The 22881-nt window shown below is 32.3% G+C and overlaps 2 protein-coding genes across 2 annotated transcripts; both read left to right on the top strand.

Annotated features, from left to right (window-relative positions):
• Positions 1 to 983: 983 nt before the first annotated feature.
• On the top strand, positions 984 to 3949 carry LOC144561805 (mitochondrial phosphate carrier protein 3, mitochondrial-like). Its single transcript, XM_078310901.1, has 6 exons — positions 984 to 1349; positions 1597 to 1958; positions 2248 to 2291; positions 2554 to 2768; positions 3186 to 3310; positions 3742 to 3949. Exons 1-6 carry the CDS (start codon positions 1092 to 1094, stop codon positions 3812 to 3814), a joined length of 1077 nt encoding a protein of 358 aa, XP_078167027.1. The 5' UTR covers positions 984 to 1091; the 3' UTR covers positions 3815 to 3949.
• Positions 3950 to 14880: 10931 nt separating this feature from the next.
• On the top strand, positions 14881 to 18128 carry LOC144562327 (transcription factor BC1-like). The gene is made up of 6 exons (XM_078311531.1): positions 14881 to 15057; positions 15931 to 16083; positions 16510 to 16575; positions 16699 to 16767; positions 17590 to 17773; positions 18002 to 18128. Coding segments are annotated over exons 1-6 (651 nt in total). The 3' UTR covers positions 18004 to 18128.
• Positions 18129 to 22881: the final 4753 nt, after the last annotated feature.

Raw genomic sequence — 22881 nt, 5'->3', positions numbered from 1 at the left:
CCAGCCTAACTCGAAGTTTAGAACCTTCATGTGGTTTTTCATTAATAATTCAAATTGCAAATTGTAAATAAAGAATATGAATAATGTACCATTATATTTACTTTTTATAAGTTCTTGTGTACATTTATATATAAATAATTTCTCTTATATAAATGAAATATGTGATGTGATCCATATTATGCATGAATGCCTATTTTGCAATGTAATAACTAGGATTTGAAACTGGTACCAGAGTGATGGTAACAGTGGTACAAATAATATAATAAGTTTTCTTAATGAAAATCAGTGGGTCATTCCACTATTAAAAAAAAGAAGATGAAAGTATTAAATATGTCTTTAATTCTAACTACACTTTATTTGGATGAAGCCAACCTTTAAGGTGTGTATTATTTAGTAATATATTCATTGACTTTTAGAAGAAATATTTTTGAAATACAATATTTTGTTTACAAGCACAACATTTATAAAAAAAAATTAAAATATTGTTCATACTTAAAATTGTAGGTTATATTTTATTATAATTGGGCTTTATCAAATAATTGAAATATTTTTCAAGCTGTAAACTAACTTTTAAAGTTTCAAAAATTTTCAAATCATATTCAAATCCTTATTATTATATATTTATAATTAATATGAGTGTTTTTTCCATTTGAAATATCAGAATTCAATTACATATATAGACTACAGTAGCGGAGCTAGGATATGAGATATGGTGGGACAAAATATAGTTTTATAATTATTTTTAGTTCAAAAATATAATTATTTTTATATATAGTTTTAATGAGAGGAGCAAGTAGCCTCCTTTGTTTGCTCGTTCCACGCCACTGCATACACAAAAAACATGTGAAACATGTACTTAAAAAGTTCCTGCATAAAATTCCTACATATTGGTTCCTTGCTCCAAGTGCAGTCAACTCTTGTCTTAATCATAGAATTAACCATTGACCTTTCTCCCCACGCCAAAGCCCAGTCAAACTCGTCTTCTCCTGGTGCTTATTTCACAAGAATAACAAGAGCTAGTCTCTTACACGACTTCAAAACAACAACACAATTAATATCGCGCGCAGGAAAGAGAGAGGGTGAGAGAGGGAATGGATTCATCTAAGAGAAACATCATGTATAATTATACATTGAACCCAATCTTTTCAAGCAATAACAAATCTTTTTCTTCGCAAAAAGATGGATATAGTTCTTCTGTTTTTGCTCAATCACCTCTTGAACCGACACGTGGCAAGATTGAGATGTACTCGAAGGAGTTCTATGCAGCCTGCGGTGTTGGTGGAGCGCTCTGCTGTGGCCTCACACACACTGCCATGACCCCTCTTGATGTAGTCAAGTGTAATATGCAGGTGACCTTAATTTTATTTCTCCCCCTCCTACTTGTTGAAATTAATGTTTTTAGTTGTTAAAATTAATGTTGTAGTTTTTCAGGCTGTCATAATTGCTATACAAAGTTAATTAGGTTCAGGGAGCACCAATTAGCAAAATATAGTGACATTCCATGCAATTAACCGCATAATATAAATTGTCTTTTGAGAAGAATATTAGCTAACAAAAGCGATAAGTTCATTGTTTTGCACTGTTAACATTTTTCAGATTGATCCAACAAAGTACAAGAGCACCATGTCAGGTTTCAACATCCTACACAAAGAACAGGGGTTAAGAGGTTTCTTCAAAGGCTGGTCACCAACTCTACTAGGCTACAGCATGCAAGGCGCAAGCAAATATGGGTTCTATGAATTTTTCAAAAAGTACTATTCTGACATGGCGGGACCTGAGCATGCAGCAAAATATAAGACTCTAATTTATCTTGCGGGGTCTGCTTCGGCAGAGGTGATTGCTGATGTGGCTCTCTGTCCTATGGAGGCGGTTAAGGTCAGGGTTCAGACTCAGCCGGGTTTTGCTCGTGGTTTACAAGACGGTCTTCCAAAGATTATTCGGGCCGAAGGTTTTGCGGGGTAAGTAGAGAATACTTTCATTTTTTTTTCTTTTTTTGAGAGAAAACGCCCGTAGGCTAGAATACTTTCATTGTGCAAATTAATCATAAGTTTACCATGATCATTAAAGGTCCCAATGTTTACAATTCAAATCAGGGGATACTTGTATAAATTATAATTCTTAGTCTTATGATTTAGAGAGCATTGGTAGTTTGGTATTATCACCTGGATCCTAGATTAAAGTGTGGCATGTATATTCTATCTACAAATTCTGACATTTATTTTGAAATTGTAAAATTTTCAAATGCAGTTTGTTCAAAGGACAGGTTCCTCTCTGGGGTCGTCAAATTCCATGTGAGAATTTTATTTCTACATTCTTTATTAAATATTATTATATATTAAATACCCTTTGTTGAAAACTTGTAATGTGGATTATAAGTGGTCATGATTTAGGCTTGTTCTAACTGATCCCAAAAACTGATACTGGCATATTTTCTCAATTCGTTTTGCTGAAATACAATAATTTTTTGTTTACTGATTACAACATATTTTGTTTGCCTCAATTATGACAATAGTGCTAAATGTGAAAAATCAATTTATTTTTCTTTCTGTTCAGATACCATGATGAAATTTGCATCATTTGAGAACATTGTTGAGTTGATTTACAAGAAAGCCATCCCTGTACCAAAGGAGGAGTGCAGCAAACCCCTCCAGCTGGGTATCAGTTTTGCTGGTGGTTATATTGCTGGCATCTTTTGCGCCCTTATCTCCCACCCAGCCGATAACCTTGTCTCATTCCTCAACAACTCCAAAGGTGCCACAGTTGGTGATGTAAGTATTCAGATTAGTTCTAATTTTGTGTTTTCAAAAGTTCTCAAAATTGGTAGGATGCTAGTGCAGAAAGCTGTTATACTTTGATTATAAATCGAAACATAAATCAGTTCTGTAGAAACCAACATGGTTTTTCATCATATTAAACCAGCATCCCTGGTTATGATCTTTTTTACAAAATATCCTGGCAGGAAATAAACTGTTTCTACTTATTTCTGAGATGTTAATAAAGAACTGGGTATTTTTGTGAAGAAGAAAAAAAGTGTTGAACTCTGGACCTGATGCGTAACATATAATTCTGTTGTCAGTATTGAAAACAGTTATTATTATTATTTATTGTCCACACTAACACAAATTATATTAATATTGATGTTGTATAGTTTTGCTAAAATAATAATATTTAATTTTCTATTGTAGGCTGTGAAAAATCTAGGGTTATTGGGGCTATTTACACGCGGCCTCCCGATAAGGATAGTAATGATTGGAACATTGACAGCAGCTCAATGGGTCATCTATGATGCCTTCAAAGTCTCTGTTGGCTTGTATGTGCTAATATCCCTCTTCTTTATAATTTCAATTTATCTATTAATACAAAGTTATTTTATATTTTTATTGCTTCTTGTACTGGTATTTACTGCTGTGGTATGCTATATCACTGTGGGGAACTAAGAAATATGGAACTTTCATCTGCACCTTCCTGCTTGATCCCAAAAGATGTATGTAAATAGGCACAAGTATTATCAAAAATAAACATAAGCTCTATATTACTTACCAGTACTGTTTGGTTCATACTGATTGTCCCTGTACCGGTTACTGTTAAAAAGCCACATGACTAAATGCTGCTGGTTCTGAAGTTGTTTTGGGAAAAGTATATGTTTCTACTTTTGCACTTGTTAGAAAAATTTTCAAGTTAACTTCACATTGTTTGTTCGTTTAATATTTTAACTGTAATTACGATGCTCTTAATTTTCAGGCCAACTACTGGTGGAGTTACCCCAGATGTTGCTATTAAAACCAAAGAACTAGGCCAAGAAAACCCTATGTAGATTGATTTGCCAGTACTGGATGGAGCTATGAGAAAATTAATTTATTTCAAAGATCTGTGTTTGATCTATAATCTGCATAGGATAAATATATCTGAATTTTGATAATTAGAGTTTTTCAGAGCAACAAAAAATAAATATATACACAAGGTACATGGAAATGTAACTTTTTTTTTTGGGTTTCGCTTTATTTGTTTATAACTTTATATAATAGATGTAATAAATACCTTTTGTAAGATCAATTCATAAGAAAAAAATTAAAACAACTAGACTTGAACCTGGTTAAACTTAAACCTCAGACCTGATTGATCTCAATCAATCAAACTGTTACCTGAATCAATATGAACTAGAGTTCTGGAAGCTACCAAAACCTAATTTTGAATGTATCTGAAGTATACTTGACCAGAACAGGATATAAACTGACAACACAAAATCTTAGTCAAAACCTCAAATTAGCTTATCCTTATACAATAATAAGAACAATCTCAAACCAGACTTGCAACCAATTAAAGCAGCCTGATGCCCGCCTAATTAACACAAAACTTTTTATAAATTTTGAGCAGTTTTGATTGTTGTGGGATTTTAACTACAAGAGTCAATTCCTCCAACACCTCTCATGTACTTGAACTACCATCCAAAATACCACTAATTCAAATCACAATTTTTAAATCCGTCATGATAAGAACCTGTAATAAATAATCAATAACTATATACTGTGCTAAATAAGAAACTAAAAGATAATTTCACCATGCATTTACAAATCACCATAAATCACAAGAAAAGAGGAAAGTATGAAAAAAATTCACCAGAAGATGAATTGAATTAAGGGAAAAATATACAAGAGAGTAACAATACCAAGTTCAATTGATTTGGTGCCTTGGTGGAGATCTACTCTACGAGAAGGCCACAAATTTTGCCATCCAACGAGGCTATACAAAATCTAACACAATCGTCAAATCAAGCAACCACTAAATGGGCCGATTAGTCATTTTTGGGGATAACCTAAATGGGCCGATTGGACATGCAATTTGGAACTGCTTGCGAAGCACTAAAATCTAGAGCATTTTAGTAAGCATCATTTTTTTATCTGAGAAAAGTGAGGATATATCAAAACCAAATGTTAAAGATCAAGATATCAAATAGCTGATATGAAAGATCGATCTTAATGTTTACATTCACATACACAAATTGCATTCGAATTCTTATACAAAAAAAAAAAAACAATAAAAAAAAGTCATTTAAGCACTAATATTCAAAATTGACAGAAAACAAAACTGAAAGCACTTGTTTAAAGATCCAACAAATCTTCATCTGAGTCGATTTCAGATTTCAGACATTGTTGCCATATTGCATAACCAGATCGATCCTCCTCTGGTTCTATTGTACCTAAAACTGAAATTATATTATTGACATCACATGGAAGAATATGAGTAAGTTTAATTATAAATTATCTCTCCTACTCATGCACAAGAAAATGTCAATGCTATTATATTAGTTCCAATATACTATAAGCAAATTTACATGAATTATCATTAAAGCACAATCTATTTCTCTCAATCCAGATTACCCAAACTGTTGGATTTATTAAATGGTACGCCTGTTATGGAAAACCCAAATCCAAAACCCGACCCGTTATGAATAGATGCCAACCCATTATGAAAATGTGCATTGGTTTTATATAAATCATCTATATCTGTCTCTCTCTCTCAATCAGATAAAAAATGAAATAGTGACTGAAGGAGAGAAAAGTTAGAAGAGAAGTGTTTGTTCCAACAGTAAGCATAAATTATAATTTATAGTACGCAACCTGACTTAATTAAATAAATTAAATTAAATATGAGGTTAAAAATTTAAGCAGTGCTGAAGCACTGTTACTTGCGTATCGATGCCCATCAATAACAATTGCGCTAAAGCTCCAATTTATTCCGGTGATTCATTAAGGAATGTGGTGCATGATAATCTAATGCATAACCTTTGAAACTTGCAAATATTGAATAATTTTGCAGTTAAGAGCCTAAGCTCGAAACGCGAGAACCCGGCTCAACAATAATTAGTAATCCTATTTTTTTGAAACATAAGAACAACAAATAAAAAGTAATTAAGACATCATATCATACGTGGCGTTTATCAGTTGGTTAGAATACAGTCCTCTGTTTGGTACTTCCATCTGAATCAAATATATTGACTGCAGCAGCCCGGTCAATTATGTCAAAATTCCTAATTCAGGTGCAACTGGTCCATCAATGTTTAGGTGCATCTGGTCCAGTTAATGTTGACTGCATCCCGGTCAATGTTAAAATCCTACTTGACATCATTATATCTATATGACAACAAATAATTTAGCTGCTGTATCTGGTCCAGTTAATGTTGACTGCTTCCCGGTCAGTGTTAAAAATTCTAATTGACATGATTATATCTATATGCCAACAAATAATTTAGCTGCACCTGGTCTAGTTAATGTTGACTGCAGCCCGGTCAATGTTAAAAATCCTAATTGACATGATTATATTTATATGCCAACACATAATTTAGCTGCATCTGGTCCAGTGATGGGTTACTGTACTGTGGTTTGCCGGACCTAAAAATGTTAGTGATTGTATTTTCCCTCGTTTTTAAATATAATTTTTTATCTAGTAATTTATGTAAAATTATTTATCCAACATTTTATATGGTTTTTTTAATTAATCATTTATGAAAAAATTTATTTATACAATATTTTATCATTTCATTTATTAATAACTTTTATCTTTTAAAATAATGGGATTAACAAATTATAAGGAATAAAAAATTTATAAATTAAATGAGATAAAAACTATAATATTTATATTTTTTTACCTTCATATCTCTTTTCCTTCATAAATTTTTTTAGGTCTATGTATAATTTTTATCGCAAAAATGAGTAAATTTATTACGAAATTAAGTTAATAAACCAATAATCTGGGCAACATAATATAAATAAATAACAGGGTCTATGTATATCAAGAGCATAATTTCATAAAAGTGCTATTTGTTAACAAAGAGTTATTTTCTGAAATGTATGTCAATTATTTTCTGAAAAGAATATGCATATCAATTGATGTTCCGATATTAAAATTTTATTTTATTTTATGTACTATTAATTCTTTTGAACGGTGAAACGTGTTGAAATAATTTATGTCTATTCACTGCTCAAATTGGGCATAGTCCGAATCAGCACTGAGTAGCTGGTGCAGATCCTAATGCTCTATATGACTATATACCTCATTAGCTTGGCGGAGAGTGGGGACCACCTTGACTTGACTAAGGTCCATATATTATATTTTTGTTTTTGTTTTCCACCTCTGCGTAAATTACATAGAAATAATATATACATAGATTTTATTTTTTCCCGGCGCGAGAAAAGTGTCAGCTTTATAAGTTGAGTTGAGAAGTGAGAACCCAAAATGAAAAGGGTTGTGACAAGAGGCCACAATTCAATGCCAGAAAATGTCCTAAATCAAAAAATATCTTGGACCAATCTAAGCCAAGGTCTCGATCATATCTATATATATAAACACAGTATCGAATGACAAAAAAAAAAAAAAAAACAGTATCAAGTACCAATTAATGCCCAAGCTTTTTACAAGCAGCATTTAATGCTTTGCCACCTACTAGCTAGTACAATAGTGAAAACACATTGGCCATATTTTGCACTTTTATTTTATCCAAGAAATATTACTGTTTTGCAGGAAAACTGTTCAAAGATAAGCACTAAAAATGAGAGTATGGTGAAAGAATAATAGGAAGAGTGTGCTTAGCGTGTTCAATAATAAAAATAAAGTACTACTAATATGAGATAGGCTAATGCGTTTTCGGTAGCATATGGGCCGAAATACACACGGTCCAAATTTAAAATTTCAAAATTCAAAAAGTCGATCTGAACCGTTCATCTTGTTCTCCATATTAATATGTGCTTGGAGACCAAATTTTACATTTTTCTGAATTTTTTTACTATTTATTAAGCCACTTTGAAAATCGCTAATCCAACGGTTTTACTGTTTTGTTAAGCCACCATTGGATCAGCAATTTTCAAAGTGGCTTAATAAATAGTAAAAAAATTCAGAAAAATATAAAATTTGGTCTCCAAGCACATATTAATATGAAGAACAAGATGAACGGTTCAGATCGACTTTTTAAATTTTGAAATTTCAAATTTGAACCGTGTGTATTTCGGCCCATATGCTACTGAAAGCACATTAACCTATCTCCTACTAATACTATCAATGATATCATTAACCTATCTCCAACTTTAGTCAAATAGAAAAATAGTGCTATTCTAGCATTATTTTGAAACCTCTGAGTTTAATTTGCAGCAGAAAAAGCTATGAAAACCATAACATATATACGAGTGACAATTGATGCATTAAGAAATAATACTATAATAGCGGTTAAATTACAAGAATTTGCCATTATCAGTGAGGATTAAAAATGATTATTGTCGAGGATAAATCAAAAAATATTATATTTCCGAAAAATATTACTATTACTGACAAAAGTATTCATACCGACAGTATTAAGCATTTTAATCCTTGCAGATAGTGGATGATTTTCCAAACAAATCCATATATTTCAAGTGTATTTTTATTATGAGGAGGGATCCACTTGCACCTTTTTTGGTGATACCGGATTACACTTACACCCTACATTTATAAAGTCTAAACAGATGATTCAGACTGTTTAATATGATGGATATATTAAAATGTGCTTGTAGATCAAATTTTATAAAATTTTGAATTTTTTTTACTACTTATTAAGATGGGTACAAAAATTCAATAGTCTGAAAACAACGATTTTTAATATATCCATCATGTTAAACGATTTGGATTAATTATTTGAACTTTAAAAACTTTAAAAATATAAGGTGTAATTGGATGTCACCAAAAACGGTTTAAGTGAATTCCTCCTCTTTTATTATTGAACTTCTAACTTCTTTTACGTTAATTTGTTTTATGAGAACATCATGGAACATAGTCAGAAAGGAGGTACAAAAAATTACTTGAATTTGTTTTCTGATCATGAACTCATCTTCGAGACGGATCTATTATCATACCAAAGTTACTTAGTCACCCCTTTAATTAAAATACTAAATGTGTACTTATATTTTCGTGGTAAAAAAATAATTTGTAGTGAACACTTAAATTTAAATTTAAATAATCACACATTATATATTTTACGTTTCAATCCTTCCATTTTAAATAAAATTCATCTTTACGATGCAATAAATTTTTGTACAAGATTAAAATTTATATATGCACGCCGTCTAGCGATTTTTGATGTAATCTCTTGATGAAAAGTGCGAATTTATATTGGAAAGAAGTTCGATGCGTCAAAATTCGATAATAAATATCAATATTGGTGCAAGCGTTCGGACAAATATAAATAATGGATCTGAGTATCTGACGATAAATACTATAGTCCTTTAGTCCTTTCAATTACCAACTGAATAGCGTCTCGTATGAGATAATTACAAAATTGGCCTTTCATAGTGACAAAAGCTTATTAACCTCTGAATGGCTATTAAATGTAGATTCTTGCACGTCTTTTTGTTGTTGTGGTACATTTAATACGCTCTGAATATTAGATGAAATGATGAATCAACATCTTCCTCTCAAGTCTCAATTAATAGCCCACCATTTTTATGATCGCCTGCGTAGTGGTTCCTGAATCCGGTTTAACTGTGTCGGACTGGTATGCAACTATTTGTGTACCAAGTTATTATTTCCTTTTAGACAAAATTAGAGGTCTAGCTTTCCGGATTCCGATGTCAATAAATAACTCTTCATCCGGATTTCTAACTAGCAATTTTTTTTATGAAAAGAAATCAAATGTTAGTTCTTGTTTACCAAGTCAAGATTTTTATTTAAAAAAAAGAAAAAGAAATATGGAGGTTAAGTCTCTATATATTCCCCTAGTACCAACATCAAGGGTGTTAAAACAATTACAATGTTGTAAAGTATAGAAAATAAATAAAGAATTTTTTAAAAATAAAATCAGAAAATATCACTAAAGATTTTTAAGACACAATCTATTGTTTAAGATTCAATTTTAATCGCAATGGAGTTATTTAGTTAAGAACACTGCAAAGATAAAAATAACTCAACAAGTTGATGCAAGTTAAATTTATATATATATATATATATATATATATATATATATATATATATATATAGAGTACGGCTAACGCGCTTCCTCTAGCATATGGGCCGAAATGCTTCCGGTGGAAATTTGAAATTTCAAAATTCAAAAAGTCGATCTGAACCGTTCATCTTCTTCTCCATATTAATATCTGCTTGGAGACCAAATTTTACATTTTTCTGAATTTTTTTACTATTTATTAAGCCACTTTGAAAATTGTTGATCTAACGGTGGCTTACCAAACAGTAAAAATCAGAAGCTACCGTTGGATCAGCGATTTTCAAAATGGCTTAATAAATAGTAAAAAATTTCAGAAAAATGTAAAATTTGGTCTCCAAGCAGATATTAATATGGAGAAGAAGATGAACAGTTCAGATCGACTTTTTGGATTTTGAAATTTCAACTTTCCACCGGAAGCATTTCGGTCCATATGCTAGAGGAAGCGCGTTAGCCGTACTCTATATATATATATATATATATATATATAATATTTAGTACAGGAAATTGTACTTTATGTAAAATATGTTTATTTATGTTTATCAGATGAGTACATTGTGTTAAATGAGATACATGAACCATCAATAATAAACATTTTTTAGTTCTTAATTTGCAAAAATCAATCCTTTTCGATAAAAATGCTGACAATATAACCCACTACATGAAATACTATGGTAAATAGATGAGCTCCCAAGCCTCAATCTAGGGCTATAAATGAGTCAGGTTTGAGGGAGTTATCTCCAACTCAAACTCTGCTCATTTAATAACTGAGCGAGTCAACTCAAGTTGAGATGGTAATAACGAGCTGTAGAGCCAACTCGAACTCAACTCGAGTTGACTCGCAACTTGTTTATAACTCGTTTAACCAGTCAAGTTTTTAAGTATTGTTATACACTAATATCTGTTTATTTATACACAAACAATTGAAGTGGCATAGTAATAATTTATCTAAATACAAACAATCTAACACAGAACTAATATGTCAACTCTAAGGGGCTGTTCGGCAACAAAGGATTAAGCCTCCTTAAGGCTTAATCCGCTTCCTTTAGTTTCTTTAGCCGCTTAATCCTACCGAACACCGGTTCTTTAGCGCGGATTAAGAACACCTCTTTTAGCTTTCTTTTACCCGGATCTTAATCCTCTGCCCGGACTTTAAGGCATCCATACCCCTTCCTTTAGCTTCCTTAGCAAAACTCACGGATTAAGACAACCGAACATCGGTTCCTTAGCGCTCCTTAAGCTCTTAATCCTTTGTTGCCGAACGACTCCAAAGCAAACAACAACTTAGAATCCAACAATTTTTCATACAACTTAGTACATAAGTTGAGTTATAAATGACCGAGTTGGACTCAGCTCATTTATTAAACGAGTCAGCCAACTCGAGTTGTAAATGAGTGAGTTAAAGCGAATTACTAACGAGCGAGTTGCGAATTCGAGCAATTTTGTACAGCTCTACCTCAATCCAATGAATAAACCATAGGAGTAACATCATCACTCGCAATTACTAAATTTCATTACACCTTTTGTGATTGAAACCCCATTAATTACATGAGAAAAAAACAAATAAAAGAGTCAATCATTTATTTCACATTATTTGCGCCGGAATAAAACCTAGGAATTGGACGGTTTGAAATTAAGTTCTTGTCATTGTCCGGTGAAGATCAGACGATCGGTTCTTGTGCCATGCGTCATTTGCTAATTGGGTGGTAAGTAGGTCTGTAGACTGACATTCGCTCAAAGTCATTTATTCTTTGTTAAATATGACTTTCAACCCATTGGCTATTAAACTTTACTCACTACACATAAGATCACACACACATTATTACAAGAATAAAACCATGCAAAATTAAGTCTCTGCGAAACCATCAGATTTTAATCGGGCGCGGCCTTTCTGTTATTCTGAAGATTCCCTGCCTTGAAGCCACGGAAGCAATGAATCAAAATATCAAATAATATGAGAGATCAATTTATTTGGATAATTTTAATAATATTTTTTCAAAAATAAATAAATAAATAAATATTTAATTTATAATTTTTTTTCAAGATTAGTAGTTTTAAATATGTACTAACAATTTTATTAATAAACAATTGATCAAATGACCACATTTTCTAAATTTACTTTTTGTTCTCATAAAATTCTCTAAACTACTATAATATTCTAATTTTCTCTTAATCATTATAATACTTTAATCTTCATATGGCTTCACGATCGGATCCACTTCTTCGACTGCAGCCGCGCTCCAACAACGACCGGATCTACTCACCGTTGCGCTTCAATCGAGATGTTGATCACTCTAACGCTATCTCGCTCCACGACCGGATCTTTTTTTTTTTCAACCACCGTCGCGCTCATTATAATACTTTAATCTTCATATCGCTTCACGACCGGACACACTTCTTCGACTGCAGCCGCGCTCCAACAATGACCAGATCTACCCACTGTTGTGCTTCAATCGAGATGTTGTTCACCCTAACGCTATCTCGCTCCACGACTGAATCTTTTTTTTTTTAACCACCGTCGAGCTCCGACGACGACCAAATCCACTCACCGTTACGCTCCAAGGGAGATATAGACTCTACACTACGAGTTTCGACGATATCGCATTCTTAGTTCCAACCAGCTCTGCTCGGCTCCTTTTCTACTCTTCTCTCTCATTCTCCAACCGACTCGATAACGTAGAACCGAGAAAAAGAGAGATGTCGAGAATAAAGACTGCAAAGAGTAGAAGGGGTGGAGTTGAATTAAGAGAGGGGAGGGATGTGGCAGTTGTCAAACCCTAGATCGTTAAGCAAATCGTCAAATTCACTTCTCAGCAAAAGAGCAGTGATTTTTTTTTTTTTTTTATAAATTTGTTATTGAACTTATAGATCTCTATTAATAAAAAAAGTATATAATTTAAGTATTGTATATGATGGTACAACAAAAAAAATTATTGTTAGAATTGTTGAAATTTAAAATCTCAATTGATGTGAAATAAAATTATAATTAAATTACTTCTCAAAATAAAAAAATAAAAATAAAATCACTATTCGTAGTTATAGAAAATGACAACTCAGTAATGTTTGTTGTGGAGTAAGAAGTAAAGTGAACCCGTTAATTATTTTTAACTTGAAGTATCAAACAGAATGTAAAACATAAGAAGTAAGATGAAATTACAACGCGTTTTATTTAATTCACACTTTTTTTTTTCTAAGATTGGTAGCGTTGAGCTTCAACAAATTGATTGACAAATAAAAAATAGTTACAAAGTCCTCAGTTGTTGCCCGCACTATCTATGTACATATAATTTGAAATCCAAATTTGCCAGACCCATTTTACTGTTTCCCTCAGTCCCACTCTACACCATTGTACACAACTTAATCCATACTTACTTTTCATGTAGATTCTATTGTCATAATCAGAATTTTTTTTTTAATATATTACTCTTTTAAACAGACTAATTAAGCCATTAATTAACCTGTCAAACGTGATATGTGATATAAAAATAAAAGAAGTAAGATAGAACAAGCAACTTAATCCTTCTTAAATTTGAGTACGTAGCAACCAAATTGACATGATCATATGCACATTCTTTATTTTTTTCCACTGCCCAATTGCAAATAATGTGCTCCTCTAAAGTGTGGCAATAATTTGAACAAAATAATTCTCTTGAATTTATTTTGTTCAATTAATAACAAGGTAAATGGTTAATTAGTCTTTACATGTTGTTGTAAGATTAATTTATTTTGGTAATAATAATATTAATAGGTTTGACACCTACTTGAAGCTTCAAAGTTTTAATACCGTCATAGACTCGAGGTGATATTAGTATATTCTGAATTTAAATTTCCAATTGTGATAGTACTTGGACATTTATCATGTAGTAACCATTTATTGTTTTAAAAGATCATGTGAAATGTGATCCATTAATATAAGATGGGGCCTTGTGTGTACAATTGGGTAACCAGTTATTCTTGAACTGCCTCTCTAGTAAATAATTAATGAGTGAGTATATGGTACTATGCATATCACGGGTTGGTCCGTGCTATTGCTCAATATTCGAGTTTTCAAAATCTTAACGGTCGATCCGAACCGTTCATCTTGTTCTCCATATTAATATGTGTTTGGAGACCAAATTTTACATTTTTTGAAATTGTTTTACTATTTTTTTAGATATTTTGAAAATCACTTGATCTGAAAATTCTGGACCATCCAAAAACAGTGATTTTCAATAAATCTAAAAAAATAGTAAAAAAGTTTCAAAAAAATGTAAAATTTGGTCTCCAAACACATATTAATATGAAGAACAAGATGAATAGTTCGGATCGACCGTTAGAATTTTGAAAAGTCAAATATTGAGCCGTATTATGGGCCAAATCGTAATATGCATAGTACCATAGACTCACTCATAATTAATAATCAAACTTGAGCGAGGCTACAGTACTATGCATAGAGTATTTTTGTATGTACCATAAATCAATATTTTTATTTTTAAAATTCAAAATAATTAATTTAAAAATATACATACAAATAAAATTTTATATTTGTTAGAATATTATTATTATTATTTTAGATAGGTAGAAAATTAGTTGATCTAAAGTCTCTAAACCATCAGAAGTTGATTTTCTACTTATTTAATAAAATAATAAATTCTAAAAAAAATGCAAAATCTAATTTGCAAGTATATTTTTATATAGAAATCACTTAAATGATCCAAATTGACTATTTAACTTTTGAAAACGAAAATAATTCGTAATACAAAACAAAACAATCTGCGCTGTATGCACAGTATACCATATATAGCCTCTCTCATTAAAATTACCTACTTCATATAAACCAAGAGGTGATATCTACTGGATAACATTAGATCTTGCATCAACTGTTAAACTCTGCATGTCTCTTTGGCCGCTCTCTCTCTCTCTCTCTCTCCCTACCCAAAATGGAACCATTTAATTCCCACAACTACAACACTTTTCTGGTAGACTGTTCCAGTATTTTGCAAAACAATTCCATTTTAATGGAAAGTCCGTATTCTTCTTTAGAAGCTCACCAGCAATTTGCGCACAAGAAAAGAAAATCTCCAGATGGAAATAGCACGAGCTCTTTTCAGTCCAAGGTACGCTTATATAATTACAACTTACAACTAAAGAGCACTAAAGTAGAAAAACCAACAAATAGTAGCTCTTATTCTCGGTTTGTCAGCAATTAAAAAAAATATATATATACCCAGTTCCAATATTTGTTAATTAAACTCTCGCTTTGTCAATATCTCGTTTGATAACTTACAATATATATATAGTAGGCTATTTTGACGAATTGATGACCATGCTTGTTTGTTTCTAATACAAAATGCACTTCTCTATCTGATAAGCGGTTCAGGATATCATTATGTTATTAGTTATTGAGTTAGGCTGGGGTGCTATGGATAGCATAGTGGCCTCTATGCTACGGCTCAATATTCGAGTTTTCAAAATCCAAACGGTCGATCCGAACCGTTCATCTTATTCTCTATATTAATATCTGCTTGGAGACCAAATTTTATAATTTTCTGAATTTTTTTACTATTTATTAAGCCACTTTGAAAATCGCTAATCCAACGGTTTTACTGTTTTGTGCAGCCACCGTTGGATCAACAATTTTGTAAAATACTTAATAAATAGTAAAAAAATTCAGAAAAATGTAAAATTTGGTCTCCAAGCAGATATTAATATGGAGAATAAGATGAACGGTTCGGATCGACCGTTTGGATTTTGAAAACTCGAATATTGAGCCGTAGCATAGAGGCCACTATGCTATCCATAGCACCCCAGCCTAACTCTTAGTTATTACCACCAATTGAAAAAAGGAAGACATTGTTTTGATAGTTCCCTTGCTGTAATCAAATAAATAAACAAAGAAGAAGAGTGTTAAGTTCTTAACGATGTTGATCATCTAACTTTCATTCAGTTATATATTACAATGTTAAGTTGTTAACGATGTTGCCTTGTAGATCAAAGAGCGTAAAGACCAAACAAAAAATAAAGCAAATAATGGTGAGAAGAGAGATGCTGAGGCCATTATTAGAGGAGAAATTTCAAAAGAGTACATCCGTGTAAGAGCAAGAAGAGGTCAAGCTACTGATAGTCACAGCATTGCTGAAAGAGTACTCTCTCTCACCTCTCTCCCTCCTTGCATGATGCAATGATTAATTTTATAGATTTTGCTATGGTGGTTCCTTTTATCAAATATAGATTTTATGGATTTTAAAAGCAGTAATTATTGTTATGGATTTAATGGTAAATTAGTTATTTTTAATTTTATAAATTTAATAATAATATTAATATATAGCAGCCATCTGAAATAAATGAATATACTTTATACATCAAATGTTATTATATTTCGGCTATTTTATTCATTTCATATCAATGATTTAGATTTTAAATATGAAAAATCTACAGTTACTATAAGAAAATTTATAAGTAGCACACTCTTATATATCATGAACATGGTTCTGTTTGGTAGAACAAGCTCTAGGTGGTATTGAAACTTACAATAAATTCACTTTTGTCTCATAGATTTTTTTTTTTAGATAAGGAGAGAAAAAATAAGTGCAAGGATGAAAACACTGCAAGGTCTTGTTCCTGGCTGCGACAAGGTTGTATCTCTTAGCATTTTGTATATGAGAGATCGATGTTTCATGTACATATATATATATTCAGTTCGCAAAGAGAAATTATCTTAATTGTTGATTTTACATTTTTGTGGGGGCTATATATAGGTGATAGGAAAGGCGTCAATGCTGGATGAGATCATCAATTATGTTCAGTCCTTGCAGAATCAAGTTGAGGTAACAAACATTAATTTATAACAACAAGGTACTATAATAAATAATTCTAAATTATAGCAAGCATTTATAGCTATCATCAATTAATTAATATCAACCATTATGTTACATAAATAACCCTATATATATGATTAAAAAAAATATCATAAATTAATTTAAAAGATGATAAATCTATGGTAGCCTACAAGACACAGGAAATATCATACTAGCATAACGTTATATATATATAGTCCAGCTAATGTCATAACGTTATAATTTCAGTCTAAGTTATAATGAGTCAGTTTTTGAGATTTCAAAGTCCAAATAGCCGATCCAAACCGCTCAATACAATCTCCATATTAATATGTGCTTGGAGACCAAATTTACATTTTTTGGAAATTTTTTACTATTTATTAAGCCACTTTGAAAATCGTTGATCTAACGGCAACAGTAAAACCAAAAGGCACCGTTGGATCAGCGATTTTCAAAGTGGCTCAATAAATAGTAAAAAAATTCCAAAAAATGTAAAATTTGGTCTCCAAGCACATAAAGTGTTCATAACTTGTCCTAGGTGCCTCTGCTTCATCCTCATCATTTAATTTTGTGAACAACACGAAAACAGGGCCAATTGTGGGTAAATTTAAATAAAAATGGGAGAAACATTTTTTATATTATAGAGCGCTTAATGATTTAAATCACACCCTCCAGAAAATTTGATGTTTTGCGCGGGGAGGCGCGGGGGGGGGGGGGGGGGGGGGGGGGGGGGGGTGGGGCATAGAGATGAATCTCTTTTTTTTAATATAAGTGTATACTTAAAAAAGTTCTTTTGTTTTATTCGTATAACAGTTTCTTTCAATGAAGCTTGCTACAGTGAGCCCAAGTACATATGACTATGGCTTGAACCTCTATGGGCAAACAGAACAGAACCAAGAGGCAGTTTTGTCATATGCGCTTTCAAATTCCCTGATGGAATGTTCACTCAATCCAACCCAGATTCCAGGAGAAATTTCAAACTCTCAACTTGATTTTTGTAAGATAAACTAATGTTTGTTTCACAACGTACAGCAAAGGAAAAAAAAAATGAACAACAGTTTCATCTGAAACTTGTGTATTCTGAACCAACTACTGCATTTTTTTTCCCTTGTTCTTTTATTTTTTGAAAGTATGTAATATATAGAGAAAATAATCTAAGCAACATCATTTAGATATGTAATAATTAATGTATTTAATTAATTACATTTGACATTTTTTTTTGCAGGAAGTCATCCTCTTGAGGAACATGGAGAATCGATCACAGGCAACTCAAAATATAATATCATGCTCAATCATGTAGAGAGAGGGAAAGAGAGGGAAACATTAATTCAAATTATAAAATGAGAATGGGAGAGAGGGAATTTGGAATTAGTATATTGTTAGTTTAGGTTTGCTTGTTAGTTCTGTTCTGAGCTGGAAATTAATTAATAATAAACAAATTATATCATTTGTATGATTCCTTTTGCATTTATATTGATCAGATGTTACCTTTGTTTGTTTTCCTTAAGCAAGAGCAATTAATCTATGTTAATGATTTCGTTCGAAAAAAATTGTCTGGATTTCGCCCCGTATACACGATTCATCCTTTTTTTTTGGTTGTTTAAAAAAGATGAACAATGCACAAATTATAAAGGTTACATTTAATTGATTTCTCTTACCTTTTGATTCTCAACTATATATTTTTTTTGAGCTGTCTACTTGTCTTCAATTTAATTAGCTGCCGAGAATGTTCTTTTTTACAACTTGTTGCCTTTCTTGTAGACAAGAGTAGGACATGACCTTGGATCAAGAATATAAATATGCATCGATCACCTTTTAGTTAGCTAACATTCATTCAAAACTACTCATGCAAGTGCCAAAACCATGTGGCATGTTGGGAGGAAACAGAACCTTGTGACGTGACGCATTCTAAGGCGACTCCCTGGCATCAATTCTTCTTCATAAAAGCTAAAGAGGTCAAAACTGAAGTCCCAAAAGTAAAAAAAGGTTTAATCAAAATGTAAGAGAAAAATAATAATCATGAAAGAGCAAGCACTAATTTGAAGTTAATATTTAGTATATTGGGCCAGATAAATTATTGGGTCGATCTTGGGCTTATTTTTACTAGGAAATTTAACTGCTAGTACCTTGCCAGTGCTTGCAGGTAATAGAAATTTAGATATAATTAAAATTATAAAACTAAAGTTCAACATGTTTAAATATAGATGGATTATCGTATCATATGCTAATTTAATTGCTACGTTCCGGCCGTAAGGATACGTAATATTGCTCCATCTGTTTGGACAAAATGACTGAACATGAACAAGGTCTAAGTGCATGGGGGCACCATGTTTCATGCATACATACAGTGCATAACAGGCAGTTATACGGCAATCAAATTATGTGGGATTATGCACCATGAACTTCATCAAGGTTCTAGAGGACACGACACAATCTTTCCCATCGAAAGAAGGTGACATACTATTATGTAGCGTACCCAAGTTCTCTCTCTGAACCGGAACACTCGGTAAATGAACCTCTCAAGTGCCTCTTTATGGAGTATCGGAAATCAGACATGATCAAGGAAGATTCCCTCATGGCTTGCAAACGGAAATTAGTATCGTGAAAAGGCACCGGCTCCAATGCATTGCTTCAGAGAACTAATGGAAAATATCAACATCATATATAGAATAAGAAGGGCTAGTGAGATGGGTACTTGCAAGATCATCTGCAGCAAGTGCTTCATCGGATAGCCTTTCCACTTGCAAATAATTATCCATCCATGCTCCACATCCACCATAAACACAATGTCATGCCAGTTTATTAAGATATACTTATGAAGTTTGGATTTGAATTATCAAAAATGAAGGTTGAACCTTTGTTCAATCAACAGGGGTAGACATTTTAGCTCAGAAAATTAACATAACTTAATTCTAAAAATAGAAGAACGAAGATATAGTAAATAAAAACTATGGGTTAAAGTTTGGTATCGGCCTGAGAGGATATGCTATCCATTAAGACAATATTATACAATTAAAACCCATGCCTAGCTGTCTGTATATATTATAAAAACCATAGTAAACAACTTCCCTATTTATTTCAACTTTCAAGCTGAGATAAATTATGTTATTAGAGTTATCACCAGGAAAATATAAAGAACTAAATGAACAAAATAACCATGTTGAAGCCTGTTGAAAAGTAAGATTACATCTGAGATCTGATCCAAGATCATTCATGCGAAATAAGAGCTACTCAGATTAGCCAGGAGACTGCCTGTGGGATCCAACTCCAGTTCTACTCCAGAAATCATAGAAAAATGGAAAAGGAAAAAAAACAAAGCTGGAGAGAGGTGACAGGCAAGTCATCCTTGGCTATCAGAGAAACTCTTATCAAAATTCTATTAGACTCCAAAATATTTTCAAAGTCTTATTTAATTTTGAGTTGACTACCCTTATGTTAGTTTACACATATATATAGGTATGGAAAAGGTATCTTTATTTTATTGTTTATCATTATATCTTCATATATTTTTTATTTACATGAGTCAACCATATTTAATTTCATTCCGTAGAGACATATCTTCTTTAAAGAATATTTTGTCTTCACTTTAACACCTTTATTGACCTAATGATATGTTCTTTATTCTTGTCCAGCAATTTGTTTCCGGCAACAAAATTTTTGAAATCTCAAATATATGCATCCATTTTCACAATCTCCAAAAGTTCTTAATTACCAAGACTACATCATCAACTTAGTGGATTACGAATGTATGCTTTCTTTCTTTTTATATTTTTATATTTTTTTTTTTAGAAAATGGATGCTTAGCTTCTTCCTTTTTTTTTTTTTTAATTAGCGAAATTGGACTTCAAATTAGTGGAAGAAACAAATGGGGGAGAATTGCAAATGTCAGCTGTATATTTGATTTTCCAACTTGGTAGGAAAAGTTATCATATTAGATTATTTCTCCACCATTTGTTTTTATTTTTTGAAGGTTGGTGGAAATTCGGAGAATGAAAATAAAAGAAAAAGATACAAATTAAAATCTAGATTAACTTGGATAAGCAAAAATCCAGAAAAGAAATGATTGCCGTCCCCGGCAACGGTGCCAAAAACTTGTTCGCACAAAAGTATGCTATACACAAAGTTTCAGGTACAGCGAGCTATACCCTTTTAAACCGTGATTTAGCTTTTGAATTAGGTTGCAAGTGCACAACTTTCGTTCAAGAGTATAATCAGGTATCGATCCTCAGGGACGATACAATTCTATTCTAGATCAGTACTTATCCAGGTTAAGTACTAGAAGTGACAAGTTTGGTTTGAATTCGTTTCAAGTTTCTAAATTCAACAACAGAAGATAACAGAAAAATAAATGTTGGTTCAAATTGATTTAAAATGAAGTTTCCAGGATTTCAGATTTCATCATCAACCTTGCCTCTCTGGACCTTCACGCGACTCGCATGCTTTCGCATGCGACCCGCGTGGTCCTCAAGTGAATGCAGCATTGAACTCGTTTCTGAATTATTTACTTGTGCAAGGATCTATTGACCGTACCTAAAGTTCCTGAACCTCAACTTTCGTTTATTGGCTTAATGAACCTAGTAAGGAATTGCAATTTCACCTTCTTAGATCTATAACCTCAAACTTTCGTTTACTAGTGTTCAATCTAAGTCATTTGTTCGGTTTGCTAAAGGTATCCACTATCTCTCAATAGATGAAAATCTCACCTCTCGATTCAATTGATCTATCTTTTCAGATCTAAGTTCTACCTCAAGTACTTGATCAAATCGCAAGAAATATCAAGGTCACAATATTAGAAGAGATGTAAGAAACATTCAACAATAGACAATAAGATTCAATCAAACAATCTCAATCAAGCAATGGAAGAATGTTACTTAATCAAATGAACACAAAAACAAATCAAATTCAAATTCAATGCATCACAAACAAGGTTTTAGATTACATCAACCCTAGAAACAAGATAGATCTACTCAAGTATCATAAAGAAAGAGAAAATAGAAGAAATCATGATAAAACCGAAGGAGGAATTGGATCTAAGAAGAATCTTCACTCCTCAGCTTCTTCTCTTTCTTGAACGACAGTCCAAAGGTCTTGAGGCTTTTAAATCTTTAAAATCTGAACTCTCCCCTCCAGTGGCAGAGGGTGGTCTATTTATAGCTTTCCCAAAACGAATACTTCAAATTTGGGCCTTTACTGGGCTTCATTGGGCTTCGCTGTCTGCTCTGGAAACTCTGGACGCGAGTCGCGTCACCAGTGATGCGACCCGCATCAAAGTTTGTCTGATGCGCCTCGCGTCTGTGGTAATGTCAGGGCGTGATGCTACCAGCGTCAGGTCTGATGCTACCCGCATCGGAGTCTCAGAATGTCAGTAACTTCCCTGATTTCGCCAGTTTTCTGCAAAATAAGAATGAAAGCGTAGCAGTACCACATTCTATAGATATTCAATGTAATAGACGCTATTTGATGATTTAAAATGCAGATTTTGGTACGGGAATTGGTCAGAACAATAGATCAAATATGGTGATATCAAGGAATCAAGAGGTTTTGATGCGCGTTTTGACACAGAGGATGAATTATCCTCGTCGTCAGATACGTTGTGATCTTGGTCTGAGACCACTTAGATCAGTTATTGAAGTTCAGAGTCGTTTTTTTCAGTTTTTATGAATTTTAAAAGAATTAAGATATTGTCGTGAAATGTACGAGGATTAGGAAGTGATGATAAATGTGCGGTGGTACGAGATGTAATTCGGACTAGTAGATGTGATGTATTATTTTTACAAGAAACTAAATGCAACCATGGTGATTAAGTGGTCTAGGAGGCAAAGTCATTTTCCATGCCCTTCCAATCAAATTATATACCTTACAGAAAGAGTTGACTAATCCTGCAATTGCATGAATGAAATGAATTATGCAAGAACATATTCTCTAAACAAATTGTAATCAGAAAGGCCTGAAAAGTATGCCAAAAAAATATGCTTTTTAGATAACGTACATGACTTTAACTTGATATCTCTAGATATCATGAGTCATTAAATATAATATTAATATATATAAGCAATCACCTTTTCAAAACTATATATATGAGGGGAATTCTCAACTGACTAAAAT

Source organism: Carex rostrata, chromosome 11, assembly GCF_964058835.1.
Source record: "Carex rostrata chromosome 11, lpCarRost1.2, whole genome shotgun sequence".
Lineage (NCBI taxonomy): Eukaryota > Viridiplantae > Streptophyta > Magnoliopsida > Poales > Cyperaceae > Carex > Carex rostrata.
The sequence above is the reverse complement of the archived record's forward strand: the minus strand, read 5'-3'. Positions and strand labels throughout refer to the sequence as shown.